This window comes from Lepidochelys kempii, chromosome 13 (assembly GCF_965140285.1).
Source record: "Lepidochelys kempii isolate rLepKem1 chromosome 13, rLepKem1.hap1, whole genome shotgun sequence".
In the NCBI taxonomy this organism is placed as follows: domain Eukaryota; kingdom Metazoa; phylum Chordata; order Testudines; family Cheloniidae; genus Lepidochelys; species Lepidochelys kempii.
Window position 1 is genome coordinate 5,456,726 of NC_136392.1, and position 15,991 is coordinate 5,472,716.

General features: G+C 44.5%; 1 protein-coding gene across 1 annotated transcript; it reads right to left on the reverse strand.

Annotated features, from left to right (window-relative positions):
- Positions 1-10,064: 10,064 nt before the first annotated feature.
- NPBWR2 (neuropeptides B and W receptor 2) lies at positions 10,065-13,191 on the reverse strand. Its single transcript, XM_073308915.2, has 2 exons — positions 13,048-13,191; positions 10,065-12,531 (listed from the first exon to the last, which is right to left on the reverse strand). The coding sequence occupies exon 2, from the start codon at positions 11,885-11,887 to the stop codon at positions 10,850-10,852; it is 1,038 nt and encodes a 345-aa protein (XP_073165016.1). The 5' UTR covers positions 11,888-12,531; positions 13,048-13,191; the 3' UTR covers positions 10,065-10,849.
- Between the last annotated feature and the right edge of the window lie 2,800 nt (positions 13,192-15,991).

The window sequence follows — 15,991 nt, forward strand, 5'->3', positions numbered from 1 at the left end:
AGCCTGAAAACATCTGCCCTCATTGCAATAGAACTTGTAGTTCAAGGATTGGCCTTATTAGCCATCTGAGGATCCATAACTCCCATGGAAGATGGTCATACTCGGTAACGAGTGATCGCCCATCATCATCATTATTGATCTAGAATCGTTTAAGAAAAAATGGTTTTAAAACAATAAACAGCCTCTTCACATACCTGTCTTTCCTTACGGCTTTCCATTCTCTGGAAGCTGGGAAAGGCCCTAACTCCTTCAGACAGTCCCATTTTACCTGTTCATTCACACCAAGAAGTGTGACAATTGACAATTCCCACCTCCCTCTCTCTAGAGAGGCTCTGGAATCATTTAGTGTCCTTTTAATCTCCAGGTTGCTAGCCTTGGTGAAACAGCTATGGAAGTTGCCTCTTCACCACTTATATCTCAGCCATTGTCTCATACTTTCCCCCACATGTTTTTTTGGGAGGTTGCTTCTGTAGATTCACTGTGTTGCCTTCCTGATTGTTTTTCCAATAGCCTCCCTATTAAGTAGATCAATAGATTCATAGCTCAGTAACCCAATAGAACTATATACAATATAACTGTATAATGACTATCTCATTGTGCATCCTAGTCACTGAGCCCCAGGTCATACAGGAAATGATTGCAGATCAGTATTACTAGGGCCCAGCCCTACCAATTTCTCGGATGGTGAAATAAATCCTTCCCCGTGAAATCTGATCTCCCCTTTGCTGCTGGGAGTGAGCTGCAAGTCCCAGCTGGGCTGGGGAGGGAGAGGACTTGTCCTTCCCCTGCAAGGCCACTCTTGCTCTCAGGGGGAGATCAGATCCACCTTGGAGTTCCTCCCCCTGCTGCAGGAAGCTCCAGCCCTGGAGGTTCCTGCAGCTGGAGGAGACTTGTAGAGGTGGGTCCAATATCCTCCTGCTCCTGGAAGTGCCCCAGCCAGGGAGCTCCTAGCTGTGAGTCCCTGCTGTGCTGGGGAGTGACAGGACTTGTCTTTCCCTTGCATGGCAGCTCTGAGGGGGTAGCTGGGGGGGGTGGGGGAGGTAGGGGGAAATCAGACCCACTTCTGGGTACCTTTTGGGTTGGGACAAAGGTAATTTCAGAGGTAGACAACTGAAAATGTGAAATTGACCGATTTTAAAACCCTCTGGCTCTGAAATTGATTTATTTTACAATTACAGTATATGGTAAAAATGAGAAAGTCAGCAATTGTTCAGTACGAGTGTGCTGGAACTCGTATTTTTATGTCTGGGTTTGTAAGCAAGTCGTTTTGAAGTGAAGTGAAACGTGGGGGTACGCAAGACAAATCAGACTCCTGAAAGGGGGACAGGAGTCTGGAAAGGTTGAGAGCCACTGCCTTAAAGGCTCAAAAACCTGAAAGGAGAGTGCCCCTTAGTGGAATGAAAAGTGAAATGCAAGCAATTTCTACATGCTGTAGCTCAAGCAGAAGTTGCGGGCATGATGCAGGATCACGGCTGGAGCAGGCTCTTTCTAGTTATGTTTAAAGGACATAATTAAGGAGAATCCTCTTAGATATCTCAAGAAAGCCCAGAATGAGATTTAGCTGTGACGGTCTCAGGCGAAGTACTGTAGCTAATGCAATAAGCTGCAGCTCACAAAAGCTTATGCTCAAATAAATTGGTTTGTCTCTAAGGTGTCACAAGTCCTCCTGCTCTTGTTGCTAATGAATTACTCAAAGGGGATGAAGAGCAGGTAGGAGTCCTTTCCCCATCTGACATGAAGTCAGGCTTCCCAAGCAAACATTTTCTCGCTGTGTCAGGCCCAAGAATCCCAGATTGGAGCTTCTTGCTTCGTCTAAAGGGATTCTGATCACTCTCCTCTCAATGGACATTGTTATGCTGGGAAAGCTCTCAGCGGCATTCTTTTTTCTCTTATATCTCTTTGAAAAGCCACTGGAAACGGTGTGGCACACAAACACATTTAAAATGCTGGTCGATATTGGGTTTTTTTCAACAATAATAGCTAAACCACAGTATGTTACCAACTGTGTAAAGATAACACCTTGGGCTAGGCCCGCTGCCTGTAATGGACTTTGGCTCAAGCTTCTTGACTCTGATCTCCTTCTAGGACCAGTAATACCATAGTGCTTGTACATTTGGCTAAAGCAGGTAAAAGGGCAGCTTTTGAAGTGACGGCACTTGCATTCTCTTTGTGACACATTGGTTGGGTCAAGCTAATTTTCTCCACCTTGATCTCTGAAGCTTCATTTTGTTTAGGTTTATTTCCCTTCCTGAAGATCCTTTTTATATGGGAATATACAGAGTATAGATATATATTTCCCACCAGGGGGCATACTTGCTAAAGAATAGGAAACCCTCCAAAATGCTATGTCCCTTCAGGCTGAGACATTTGTTAAATAAATCTGCTTGTAGATCTGGGCCTAAAAGACCGTAGTCACCTAAGGGCCTGCACTTCCCTTGCACAAGGCTCCTGCATCTTCCTCAAACTGCTGCTAACACTCTTACGCTCCCATGTCTGCTGCCTTGGAAGATTAACCCAGGGGTCAACAGACCCCAAATTTCCAGTGACAAACTCCCTTTTCAGCCTCTAAGGTAAGCAATGTTATCATAGAATCATAGAAGATTAGGGTTGGAAGAGACCTCAGGAGGTCATCTAGTCCAACCCCCTGCTCAAAGCAGGACCAACCCCAACTAAATCATCTCAGCCAGGGCTTTGTGAAGCCGGGCCATAAAAACCTCCAAGGATGGAGATTCCACCACCTCCCTAGGTAAGCCATTCCAGTGTTTCCTAATATCCAACCTAAACCTCCCACACTGCAACTTGAGACCATTGCTCCTTGTTCTGTCATCTGCCACCACTGAGAACAGCCTAGCTCCATCCTCTTTGGAACCCCCCCTTCAGATAGTTGAAGGCTGCTATCAAATTCCCCCTTGCTCTTCTTTTCTGCAGACTAAATAAGCCCAGTTCCCTCAGCCTCTCCTCACTTCCCTAGCAAATGCTCATCATCTATCTATCTATCTATCTATCTATCTATCTATCTATCTATCTATCTATCTATCTATCTATCTATCTATCTATCTATCTATCTATCTATCTAATTCTTTGTTCCTAGCATAACACTTCTGGCATTCACTTCCCAAAAAGCAACTCGTACTCACTCATCTGCCAAATCTTCCCACGCGCCTGCAGGAGCTTTGAGGGTCACTGAAGTTAATGTGGGATCCTTGCACAAATTACCTAACTCAAGACCTCAGCAAACTCTGCTTTGACAGATTTCTTAGGTTTCTAATAAAGAGCATTCTGTCCAAATGAAACACAAGACAGCTCCTTGTCCAGTTGCACATCACAGCTAACTAGGAATGGAACCAAGCCATGAAAACTGGGTCTGAATTTCACACACTAAAGTTCAGGGAGTTAATCATCTGGGATTAAAGTTCAGGTCCATTTCTACAATTAGCTCTGCATGAGGATTCAGCACCTATTTTGTGACAGGTTAATAATGAGAGCTGGTCAAAATTTTCCCTCTGGAAAAGTGTTGGAACTGACATTTTGCCCAGAAAAATGTTGGTTTTGACACAGTTTTTCAGTTGCCTGCCTGGGAGAACTGAAATGATAATTGTCATTGTGACTCATCTCATCATTTTAGAACATAAGAACATAAGAACGGCCATAGTGGGTCAGACCAGAGGTCCATCAAGCCCAGTATCCTGTCCGCTGACAGTGGCCAATGGCAGGTGCCCCAAAGGGAATGAACAGACAGGTTATCATCAAGGGATTCATCTCCTGTTGCCCATTCCCAGCTTCTGGCAAACAGAGGCTAGGGACACCATTCCTGTCCATCCTGGCTAATAGCCATTGATGGACCTATCTTCCATGAATATATCTAGCTCCCTTTTGAACCCCGTTATAGTATTGGCCTTCACAATACTCTCTGGCAAGGAGTTCCAGAGGTTGACAGTGTGTTGTGTGAAAAAATACTTTCTTGTGCTTGTTTTAAACCTGCTACCTATTAATTTCATTTGGTGGCCCCTTGTTCTTGTATTATGAGAAGGAGTAAATAACACTTCCTTATTTGCTTTCTCTATACCACTCATGATTTTATAGACCTCTATCATATCCCCCCTTAGTCGTCTCTTTTCCAAGCTAAAAAGTCCCAGTCTTATTAATCTCTCCTCATACGGAAGCTGTTCTATACCCCTAATAATTTTTGTTGCCCTTTTCTGAACCTTTTCCAACTTCAATATATCTTTTTTAAGATGGGGGCGACCACATATGCATGCAGTATTCAAGGTGTGGGAGTACCATGGATTTATAGAGAGGCAATATGATATTTTCTGTCTTATTATCTATCCCTTTCTTGATGATTCCCAACATTCTGTTCACGTTTTTGACGGCCGCTGCACATTGAGTGGATGATTTCAGAGAACTATCCGCAATGACTCCAAGAGCTCTTTCTTGAGTGGTAACAGCTAATTTAGACCCCATCATTGTATATGTATTATTACGATTATGGTTTCCGATGTGCATTACTTTTGCATTTATCAACATTAAATTTCATCTGCCATTTTGTTGCCCAGTCACCCAGTTTTGTGAGATCCTTTTGTAGCTCTCCACAGTCTGCCTGGGACTTAACTATCTTGAGTAGTTTTGTATCATCTGCAAATTTTGCCTCCTCACTGGTTACCCCTTTTTCAGGATCATTTATGAATATGTTAAATAGGACTGGGCCCAGTACAGACCCCTGAGGGACACCATTATTTATCTCTCTCCATTCTGAAAACTGACCATTTATTCCTACCCTTTGTTTCCTATCTTTTAACCAGTTACCAATCCATGAGAGAACCTTCTTCCTTCTTATCCCATGATAGCTTACTTTGCTTAAGAGCCTTTGGTGAGGGACCTTGTCAAAGCATATTGTCAAAGGCTTTCTGAAAATCTTAATACGCTATATCCACTGGATCTCCTTTGTTCGCATGCTTTTTGACCCCCTCAAAGAATTCTAGTAGATTGGTGAGGCATGATTTCCCTTTACAAAAACCATGTTGACTATTCCCCAACAAATTACGTTCATCTATGTGTCTGATAGTTTCAACCGATTTGCCCGGTTCTGAAGTGAGGTTTACTGGCCAGTAGTTGCCAGGGTCACTTCTGGAGCCCTTTTTAAATATTGGTGTCACATTACCTATCATCCAGTCATTTGGTACAGAAGCTGATTTAAAGTTTTGTTTCGATTGGAAATCTCTACATTTTCTGTTTTAATATCTCTGACTTAAAACTTTTTGGAATTTTTCAGTATGCAAAAATAAAAAAAATAAAAAATGGCATTTCGACTTTTCGTTCCCATTCAAAATGGAACGTAATTTTGGGGAATGTGGAAATTTCCCACAAAAGGAAAATTCCATTTTTCGACCACCTCTGCTGATGACAGAGCCGGGGCAGAGAGTGATTGTAAACAATGCTCCAGAGTAACAGCCGTGTTAGTCTGTATTCACAAAAAGAAAAGGAGGACTTGTGGCACCTTAGAGACTAACCAATTTATTTGAGCGTAAGCTTTCGTGAGCTACAGCTCACTTCATCGGATACATTAAGTGGAAAATACAGTGAGGAGATTTATATACACACAGACCATGCAAAAATGGATGTTTACCATATACATTGTAAGGAGAAAAGGAGGACTTGTGGCACCTTAGAGACTAACCGATGAAGTGAGCTGTAGCTCACGAAAGCTCATGCTCAAATAAATTGGTTAGTCTCTAAGGTGCCACAAGTCCTCCTTTTCTTTTTGTAAACAATGCTGTTCACTTCAGCATTTCCATGCACCAAACAGTAACCCCTGTACTCTGCGCTTAAATAGTGCCTTCCATCCATGGGAGGTATGATACAGATGTATAAGGGAAGGTATAGAGAATGGACAGGTATCCTGATTGAGCCAATGTGATATTAGCACAAAGGAAAACTCAGTGAAACTGAATGGCAACAGATTTTTCTCTTCAGGCTTTCTTAAGCTATATCTATGCTTACACTGCAGCAGGGAGGCAGCAGGACACCGCTTCTAAAAACAGCAGTGTAGCTGGGAGGCACTGCTTGGACATGTGTAAAGCATACACACCAGGGACAGGCATCTGTTGGGCACTCTACTCTGCTTGCCTGAGCAATGCCTCACCATCCACAGTGCTGCTTATACCCGCGTTAGCTGGGCATGCAGTTCATGCATTCTACACGCCAATGTAAGTATAGGCCTACTGTGGCAGGACGCTGCTGGGGAAGCCTCCATCAGGTCCTGGCACTCCAGCCCCAATCAGGGAAAATGGATTGGGGCTGGGTCAATAGCCTAGGTTTGCCTAATCACTGACTGCACCAGGCAGCCTCATTAGGTAGGAGCTAAAAGCTGGGGGTGGGGGTGGAGCTCAGAGAGAGGTAGGAGCCTGCTGCTCTGTTGCTGACCAGGCCTGTGTTAGGCCAAGCCACTGTAAATAGCCTGTATATAGTGGGAAACTGGTCGTGGGAAATGGACACAAAGAGCATGGATATTGCACCAGCTGGGAGTGTCCCTGAGTCTGTGAGGAGCGGGGCCAATGGGCTGAATATACAGGGCCACGCTGTGAACCCCGTTACACGTGGGGGCTTGTCCAGGATCTGAAGCCACTGCCAGGGAGTGGCAATCCGAGAATGGAGGCCACCTGCTAAGCAGCAGGAGGAGCTGCAGAAGAGCTTTCCAGCAGTCCCACCAGGCAGAGAGACAGGCCTTACTCACTTGGCAGGCTGAGCAACAAAAGACCCTCCAGGAATTCATCCGGGAGCAGGCCAGTGTACAACAGCAGCTCCTGCACTGGGTGGTGAGTCCCGTGGAAGGGGATGGCAATCAGGCGCTGTTAGAAGAAGAACAGGAGGACACAGAGGCAGATTGAGTAGACGGGTTGCTTTATTGTGGTACTTGTTCCCCTCGACACTCTTTTATTTAAGTTAGGATGTAAATACCCACATTTACTACAACACCCCCAAACCTCTTATTGAGTAATATGAACGCCCATACAATGAATATTAATAGCTATAAGCTGAATATGATTTATTCCCTGTCCCTGTTTATTGTTTACAGCATTAAACATATTGTACAGACATTTTTACCTTGAAGATAAGATACATTTCTTTGCAATAATTACAGCTACAAGTTCCCTTGATCAGCAGTTCACAGGGAAGGGAGGAAGGGGCCATGACCCCGAGCTCGTTTATGTAGCTGGGAAAGGAAGCGAGGGGGAGATAATACTCCTTTACCCAAAGAGTATCCCTTAGATCCCCACATTCCTTCTGCAGCTGCAATGCTTATCAATCCTTAATGAGCAGAAGGGAACTTTATGGCAGGATGACACTGTATCTATCAAGCGAAGGAATAGTGCGTGTCTGTGCCTACTCCCTAATACCATGCCAGCAGACCAGTGGTCTCCCAGGTCTTTACTTTAACCCTTACATACCCCAACACACGCAGGGCTGGGACTCTGTCAAATGGGCCCTGACAACAACCCCAACGCCTTCCTCTGTACTTTTGAATGGGTAGCCATGGGCGCCGGATGGGACAAGGCGACTTGGGCCCTGTGACTGGCCCCCCTATTTGGCCAGAGAGGCGCAGGCGGCCTACATGGCCCTAAGTAATGAGCAGGCTGAAGATTACAATGCGGTGAAGGCGGCAGTCCTGGACCGCATGGGACTGTCTGCGGAGAAGTACAGGCAAAAGTTTTGGGCAGCCCGGTGGACTCGGAGTTTGCAGCCCTGAGCTTTTGCCCTAAAACTTATGGACTGGGCCATGCGGTGGTTAAGGCCAGACACCCAGAGGGTGTGGGAGATAATGGACTGGGTGATTCCGGAGCAATTTGTGAAGGGCCTCCCGGAAAACATTTGAGTCTGGGTCCGGCAGCACCAGCTGAGTTCAGTGGAGGCCGTGGTTAGACTGACCAAGGAATATGCCATGGTGGACTTGCCTTGAAGGGACGGGCAGACAGGCCGGGACCTGAACTCGGGAAAGAAATTCCAAGACCTCCCCTCACCCCCAGGAGGAACCCAGAGAAAAAGGAGGAGGCTAAGGGAGCCCCTAGTCACCCGGGCCAGTTGATCTGCTGGCGATGTGGGCGGCTGGGACACAAAAGCCTAGGCAAATGAGCAGTTAGTTTGCCCAGAAATGGAGTGTGGGCTAGCCAAATTCTGTGGCTGGACGAATGGTGAGGGAGGAAGCAGGGGCGAGGACTGGCCACCATCCCTGTGCAAGTGGGGAGGAAGCCCCGGAAGGGCTTAGTGGACAGGGCCTTGGCCCACTCCATCATTCAAAGGGGGCTAGCGAAACCCCAGTGGTTGATCCCTGGAGCAAGAATGATGCTTAAGTGCATCCAGAGGGATTGGAGGCCCTACCCTGTGGCCCAGGTGCCCCTGGAGGTCAGAGGCCAGTTTGCTTGGCAACGGGTAGGGGTGATAGAGGGGGTTGGGAAAGGAGGCCATAGCAGGGGACGTGCCTGCAGAAAAAGGGTGGAGACCCCCTTGTAGGGAGGGGAAGCCCCTACACCACTCGACCCTAGTGAGGGGGAGGACCCAGGTCTCCAGGGGACAACAGAGAAAATCCCTAGACAAAAAAGCCAGAGTGAAGAAGGGAGAGAAGGGGCCGGAGCAGGCCCCCCTGCCCTGGGCAGTTGCTTAAGTGGGGAGGTGTGTGGCAGAGCGCTGCTGGGGAAGCCTCAGTCAGCTCCTGCCACCCCAGCCCCAATCAGTCCTAGGTAAGAGCTAGGAATTACTATTATTAATTTGTCCACATAATCACCATGAATGTGTGCACAAATCCAGGAACTGGGTATGAAAATGAACTTGATTACCCATTTTTGTGCGAATGTACCTGATTTGCATGTGCTATATTGGTTCTTGGGTGGACAAATTAGGCACACATACAATGCTCATGTGCACTGAACTGGTATAAAAATACTCACGGGTTAGAGTAAAGAGAATTGTCCAGCAATTTATCTGAAGCCCGAGAAAGACCCTTTGACAGTGGAGTTATCGTTCACTTTCTCTCTGGGTTTTAAATCTTCTTTGGAACTTTGCATTAAGGCTGGAATGGGCGGGGGGGAGTACCGTCCACGGTACTGCAATAACATTATCTGATCCAGGTGAGATTTTCCAAAGCCATGAAAGTCAATGGGACTTGTGCTCCTTGTTCCCACCTGTCAGAAATGCAGGGGGAGGACGGAGAGAAGAGGAGTCCTTGTCACATCAAGAGTTGTCCCCTGGGCACAGCCCAAAGCAACTGAAGTTCTGAAAAGCATGCAGACTCTTTAATGTTGCTCCTAGCTTGACCTCTGAATCTTTTGAGTTTCTCCAGGGCTAACAATAAAGCACTCCCGGCTCAGGGCTGTATTGTTTTCAGCTTGGACAGCTTGTCAGCTTGTCAGCACAATTACCCATAGTTTCTGGAGTTCTTCAACACAGCATGAGATTCCAGATCTTTTGAATCTCTCTTTCTCTCTCTGGTCCTGATTCAGGAAAACACACAGGGTGTGTCTACAATGCAATTAAACCCCTGCAGTTGGCCTGTGTTGGCCACCTTGAGCTGCGGGACTATAAAATTGCAGTACAGATGTTCGGGCTCAGGCTGGACCCCGAGCTCTGGGACCCTCGCCGGGTCCCATCTACACTGCAGTTTTACAGCCCACAGCCCGAGCGCTGCGAGCCCAAGTCAGCTTACATGGGCCAGCCATGAGTAAGGCAGTGTACATATGCCCATAGACATGTACTTCACTTGAGCATCATCCATTAATAGGACTACTCACCTGTTTCAAGTTAAGCATTTGCTTGGCTGAATGAAGGTCTCTATGTGCCATCTTTTCTAGGGCTTTCCTTGTGGTTTGCAGCACATCTTTGCTGTAGGGTTATACATCAGGTGACAAGAAATTTACAGGGCAGTGATATTGGGACAAGGAGGATAACACAGAGTTTCTTATAAAAGTTGCTTCTAGTAGAAATGCCAGACACTGTTCAATTTGATTTATTTCATCAAACACTTTAAAGTATATGTCTTTTTAAACATTAAAAAATGAAAAGAAAATTCTTGGCACTGATAATACAGACATTATTTTTTCTGCAGTCATCACAATATTTGTATATTGTCTTGTTTGGATATTGTAACTTGCAGATGCTTGTTAAATTTTTGGTTTCAATGTGAATCACGTTAGCAATTCAGGAAAGGAGAAATCTTGGGGAAAACAGACTCCCCTCGGAAATCAAATGATCTGCAAGACACGTAAGCACACAGGCAGGGATGCATTTTTTTTCTCAAATGCACCGTTTTATCTCATCACTAAAATCCATTTTCAGAATGTACAACCGTATCTGGCAACACGACATAGAGATTAATAACTCAAAGTTACATTAATCTTTAAAAGGCTTCTCTTTTCCAGGAGCATTATAGCTTCACCCCTTGAAGAGACCCCGTTCTTCTGTAATTGTACAGCAGGTGGCAGTGCAAGGCAATGAGATGACAAGAATACAGACTAACACAGCTGCTACTCTGAAACCTATAAGAAGGTTGTCATTCTTTAATATTTCAGGCTTTCCCCCCTAAACAAGATACAATCAAGCAAAAAACAACAAACCAACCCCACAACTTTGAGTGATTGTGAGATTCGTACAAGGAACGTGGAAGATTTATTATTAGAATTGTGAAAAATGCGAAAGAAACAAACAAACACACACACACACACACACATAATTAAACAAACTAAAAGCTTAGTTAAATAGCATAAAGCTTGTCTATTCCTCAGTCATACACTGAAAAGTTTGTAAGGCTGCCCCTGCAAAGCCATGAGAGGGAAGGGAACAGAGAGGCATGGTCCATCTTTTAAGCAGCTCTGCATTCCAGCATCTTTCTGAAACTTTTCCGAAAACTGTCATCCAAGAAAGCATACAAGAAAGGATTCAAGCATGAATTGGCATAGCTCAAACTGGTGATGAAATAGGAGATACCTATGACTACAGAGGTCTGCGCTAAGTCAGTGGTCAAAGCCACGATGGTGGCCAGGTGGAAGGGGGTCCAGCAGAAGAGGCACACAGCCAGGACGATGAAGACCATAATGGTAACCTTCTTCTTGGCTTTGTCCAGGGCTTTAGCATTTGAATTCAAGTGCATGTTCCTCAGTTTATACAGCATCATGGTATAGAGAATGCAGATGGTGGATACAGGAATGGCAAAGCCAAGGATTAGGGTATAGATCCTGCTGGCCTTGAACCAAAACCTCTCAGGTTTGGGGAAATTGAGACCACAGCTCTTGATCTCCAGGCCATCTACATAGACGTTGGCAAAGATGATGAAAGGGAGAACTATGATGGTGACCAGGGCCCAGATGCACAGACTGACAATTCTGGCTGCTCGATAGGTACGATGGGGCATCCTCTTGGACCGGACAGTGGCCAGGACAACCAGGTACCTGTCTATACTCATCACTGTGAGGAAATAGATGCTAGAGAAGATGTTGTAGTGGTCTATGGACAGGATGATCTTGCAGAGGATTTCTCCAAAGGGCCAGTAGTGCAAGAGATGCTCAGCAATGTTAATGGGTAGGACCAAAGTGAACAAGTCATCAGCTATTGCTAGGTTCAGGATGAACATGTTGGTCACTGTCTTCATCTTGGGGGCCTTGAGGATCACATAGATGACAGCGGTATTGCCTGTGAGCCCCACTGCACAGATCGCAGAGTAAATCACTGGGAGGACCACGTAGAAGTCAGGAGACTGTTCATGGAAGGTGAAGTTGGACCTTGTGCCATTGTCCAAGTACCTGCCATCACTTGTATCATTGCAGGTGGTGTTCAGATTGCTTACCCTGAAATTATTTTCCATGCCTGCTTTCAGGGATAATGAACTGTATTCAGATTTCATTGCAGATCTTTACAGCTTGACAGGGAGAGCACCACATTGATGGTGAAAAGAGGCTCACATTTCAGTTGGACACTCATTATTTTCTGAAGGAAGGTAGGAACCGTGGCTGGAATTGGATGTCTAGTTCCCTTGTAAAAGTTCAAATTTTTCGCTCAGCAGTGGCAAAAAGATGCCATTAAACCACCCCCCCGCTGGTGAAATCTGGGGTTCCTCAGACCAAATGAGAGAGGGAAATAAAACACACAAGAGCTCTGCAATCTTATGCACATCAGTCTGAGTAGTAGCTTTGCGGTGCTAGAAAAGTCAGGGCAGCTCCAGATGAATTGGCTGGAGCAAAGATCCCTCTTCGGTTAGACGGGAGCAAAACACTGCAGGTGGGGTGAGCTCTGTGCCCAGCAAACTATTTACAACAGGCTGAGGATTCATGGGAAGTTCTGCTGTCTTTACTCACACTGGCAGCCGCTTGCTTTTCCACACCAGAGAGCAGGAGCATTTTAGTTTTTAGTTAGTATGTTCCTCCAGGTCAAGGGGCTTCCAGAATCTTTTCACCACCAGTGAATTCACCGATAATGAGAAGTCTGCTTTCTAGCCCAGTCCAGCTGGAGTCTGGCCACTGCATGCATCCCTGTCACTTCCTAAAGCCCCTGAAAAAAGAAAAAAAGACCAGTGTGATTGAATGGGCATTTTTGAAAACGAAAAGACCTCAAGTGTGGCTAATTTTAGCCCCAGAGTCATTTAGGACCTTATTCAATTGCAAGAACATCCCTATGAAAAATAGCAATATTATAATATGTGAGACTCAGCACACAGAGAGATGCCTGAAACTTCTGGTCCCCAAAGTTCAATATTTATACAGAAGAAAGAAAAAGAAGCACCTGCAAACAAATGAACAGCTTATAGTCACAGCAGGAACAGTTCCTTCTATTTACATGTTTCTATCCGGCGCTGTCTCTGTTGCTATGATTTGTCCTAGGCACTTTCAAAAATTCCTCTGCAGAGAAACAAATCCACTAAGAGCAAAGGTTCACCAGCTAGCCTGCAGGCTTTGCCAAAACAAGTGCCAGATGCCAGCTGCATTTTGCCAGTACACAACAATAATAAAAGACATGCCCAAGCTAGAATCTTTAACATACAAAGCTAAAGCTGTATGCTCCTCTTACCTGCATAAGACAGGGGATCCTCCAGCACCTGCTGCCTTCCACCGTTGAGTCTTTTCTCTCTTTAAGCTGAGTTGGAGGAGGGTTTCTAAGCTATGCTGACGTTACCGGTCCTTGCAATCAGATCTATTTGGTTGTGGTGGTGTTTGATCAATAACATTTATCACATTGGAAAAAAAATGATTATATCTGCACTGGGCTAGTTAAATAACAAACAACCTTGATGCTGGGGAAAAAGACAAAAAAAACCCAACCAAAAATCCACCCCCCCCCAAAACCCCAGACGATACAACAGGGCACTTCTTTTTAGGAATGAAAGGGATGTTGAAATGCACAAGCAGCACCAGAGCTGTCAGGCTGCGACTGTTCTAATGTGGGAGATTTTAACTATGTCTCACTCGGAAGCAGTCACTTGGCAGTTCTCTCTGGTTTAAGGTGTCCAGATGTGAGGGCAATAGACACATTACAGCTCTCTCAGTGAGACGCTCTGCCCGATGTTCAGCTGCTATAAATTGACTACAGTGAATCTCAGCTGATTTACACCACCTAGTGATCTGGCCCTGGCATGGAAACACAGCAAAAGCCTTCATCAGAGAGAGAAGCCCATGCAACATGAAGGAGGGTCCCTTCTGGAGGGTAGAACACATCATAACTGCCCCTCAATGTAAAAATATTAATTCCCTTTACTTGCATGTCTGTGTAAAAGCAATAACTCATTCTTCTTCAATTGATTTTATTCTGGTGTAACACCATTGATGTGCATGGTGTTGCCGCTGATTTACACCCCTGTGAATGAAAAAGGCCTTTAATGTAATAAAAATGGACCAGCCAGACCCAAATTGCCTGCCCTTTTTTCTGATGCCAGTTCAAAAAGTGTTTTAATCATTTGAATCTCTGAGGCAAGGTGTCTGCTAACACCTGTGGGCAGTGGGATGATGCCACCATTTCTTGCAGACTTGGGCTCAGACAAATGTCGTGCATGTTTACATGAGCCAGGAATTGCCCCCACATATCAGAGAGCAGGTTTAACTCCAGTCGGGCACCTGTTTTTGTGCATGTTTCTTATATTTGCACTTTCCTGACGTGACAAAGTTCGAGTGCATTCCAGTAACTGAGCACGAATGGCATCATGAATGTGCACTGCAATGTTATATTGTAGACATGAAGGTAACGCCTTAAAGCCATCTGGGGTAATTGTCTTTGTGGCAGATATTGAAGTTCGATGCACCATGTAGAAATCCTGAAGGTAACTTTTTATTTCTCTGCTGAACACAGAAGCTCAAGGTCATGAAGAAACAAATAAAGAGTACACTTGGGGAAAAGAAGATTCATTTCCTGGCAGCAATCTAGGCAGCCATTGAGACTGAACTAAACTGAACTTAAATTGGAGAGGGTTCAGAGAAGAGTCGTGAGAATGATTAACAGACTGGAAAACATGCCTTCTAGTAGAAGACTTAAGGAACTCAATCTATTTAGCTTCTTGAAGAGAAGTCTAAAGGATGACTGGATCACAGTCTATAAGAGCCTTCTTGGGGAAGAGAAATTTGATAACAGCGAGCTCTTCAGTCTTGGAAACAAAAGTTTAGAAAGATCCAATGGCTGGCAGTTGAAGCTAGATAATTTTAGACTAGAAAAAAAAGCACAAATGTTGAATAGTGAGTGTAATTAATCATTGGAAGAATTCATCAAGAGCTATAATAGATTCTCCATTACTCACAATTTTTGAATGACAATTGGATTTTTTTTCCTAAAGAATTTGCTCTAGTCAACAGGAATTAATTTGGGGAAGTCTTTTGGCCTGTGTTATGCAGGAGCTTAGACTAGAAGCTCACAATACTTGCTTCTGGCTTTATAAACTATGTAATCTATGAAAACTAGCAAGGGCTTTGCCTATGTTAAAAAATATACTCTGGTATAACTATTGCTTGCTGTAGTTACACCTCTGCAGCCCCCTAATATAGATGCGTTAGCCTGCTACAAAGATTTACAATGTTACTTTAATTTGGAAATTTGGGGCTTACGCCAATGGGGATAAACTGATTTATCTACTGTGGTGCAAAAGTGCTTAGCATAGACAAGCATGGAGGTGCCACATAAAATGTTTACATGCAAACGAGTGCCCGGTCTAAGTCACAAGGTTGAGTATTCAGTGGGCAATTAAACTTCCTGGAAAAATTTCCTAGGGTTAGGAAGATCATCAGAATTCCCTGAAAAAACATCATAAGAACTTGACCATCCCAGTCCTGAGGAAGAGGAGAAGAGATGAAAAGTGGGCAAGAAGAAGATGATTGATTATTTTTTTGTTTTAGGATAGCACATCATGGACCAGGACCCTATTGTGCTACGCATGGTACAAACATAGAATAAAATATTGATCCCTGCCCTCAAGGAACTAGGGTTGCCAATTTTGGTTGGATGTATTCCTTGAGATTTCATCACATGACATAATCTTTAATTAAAGATTAATCTTTAATTCTTGGAGACTCCAGACCAGTCCTGGAGGGTTGGCAATCCTACAAGGAACTGAACCATCTTGGGGTTTTCAAGTGGTAGAAAAAGGAAGAGAAAGGGAGCCTTGGGGCCTTGTCTACACAGGGATATCTAGGAAAGATAATATGAATTAACCAAAGATGCAAATTTGTAGTATATTAGTTAGATCACATTAAATCCCTCTGTGGACAGCTGTTATTCAGAATTAAAGTTGCCTTATTAGGTTTAGCTTAATTCACTTTGGAATTGAATTAAAGTGAACTGAATTAATGCCACTTTAATTCTGAATGAGGGTATTCACACATGGGTTTAATATAGTTTAACTGATCCACTTCATTTGGTTCATTTCGATTAACTTTCCTGGATGTTCCTGTGTAGACAAGACCTCACTCACACTCTTTTCACACTGGTGTGATTCCATTCACCTCAGTGGAGTCACTCCTTATTTACAAGATGA

What these genes read in the sequence shown, in the direction of transcription:
- NPBWR2 (XM_073308915.2), bottom strand. Translation starts at nt 11,887, where the DNA reads ATGAAATCTGAATACAGTTCATTATCCCTGAAAGCAGGCATGGAAAAT.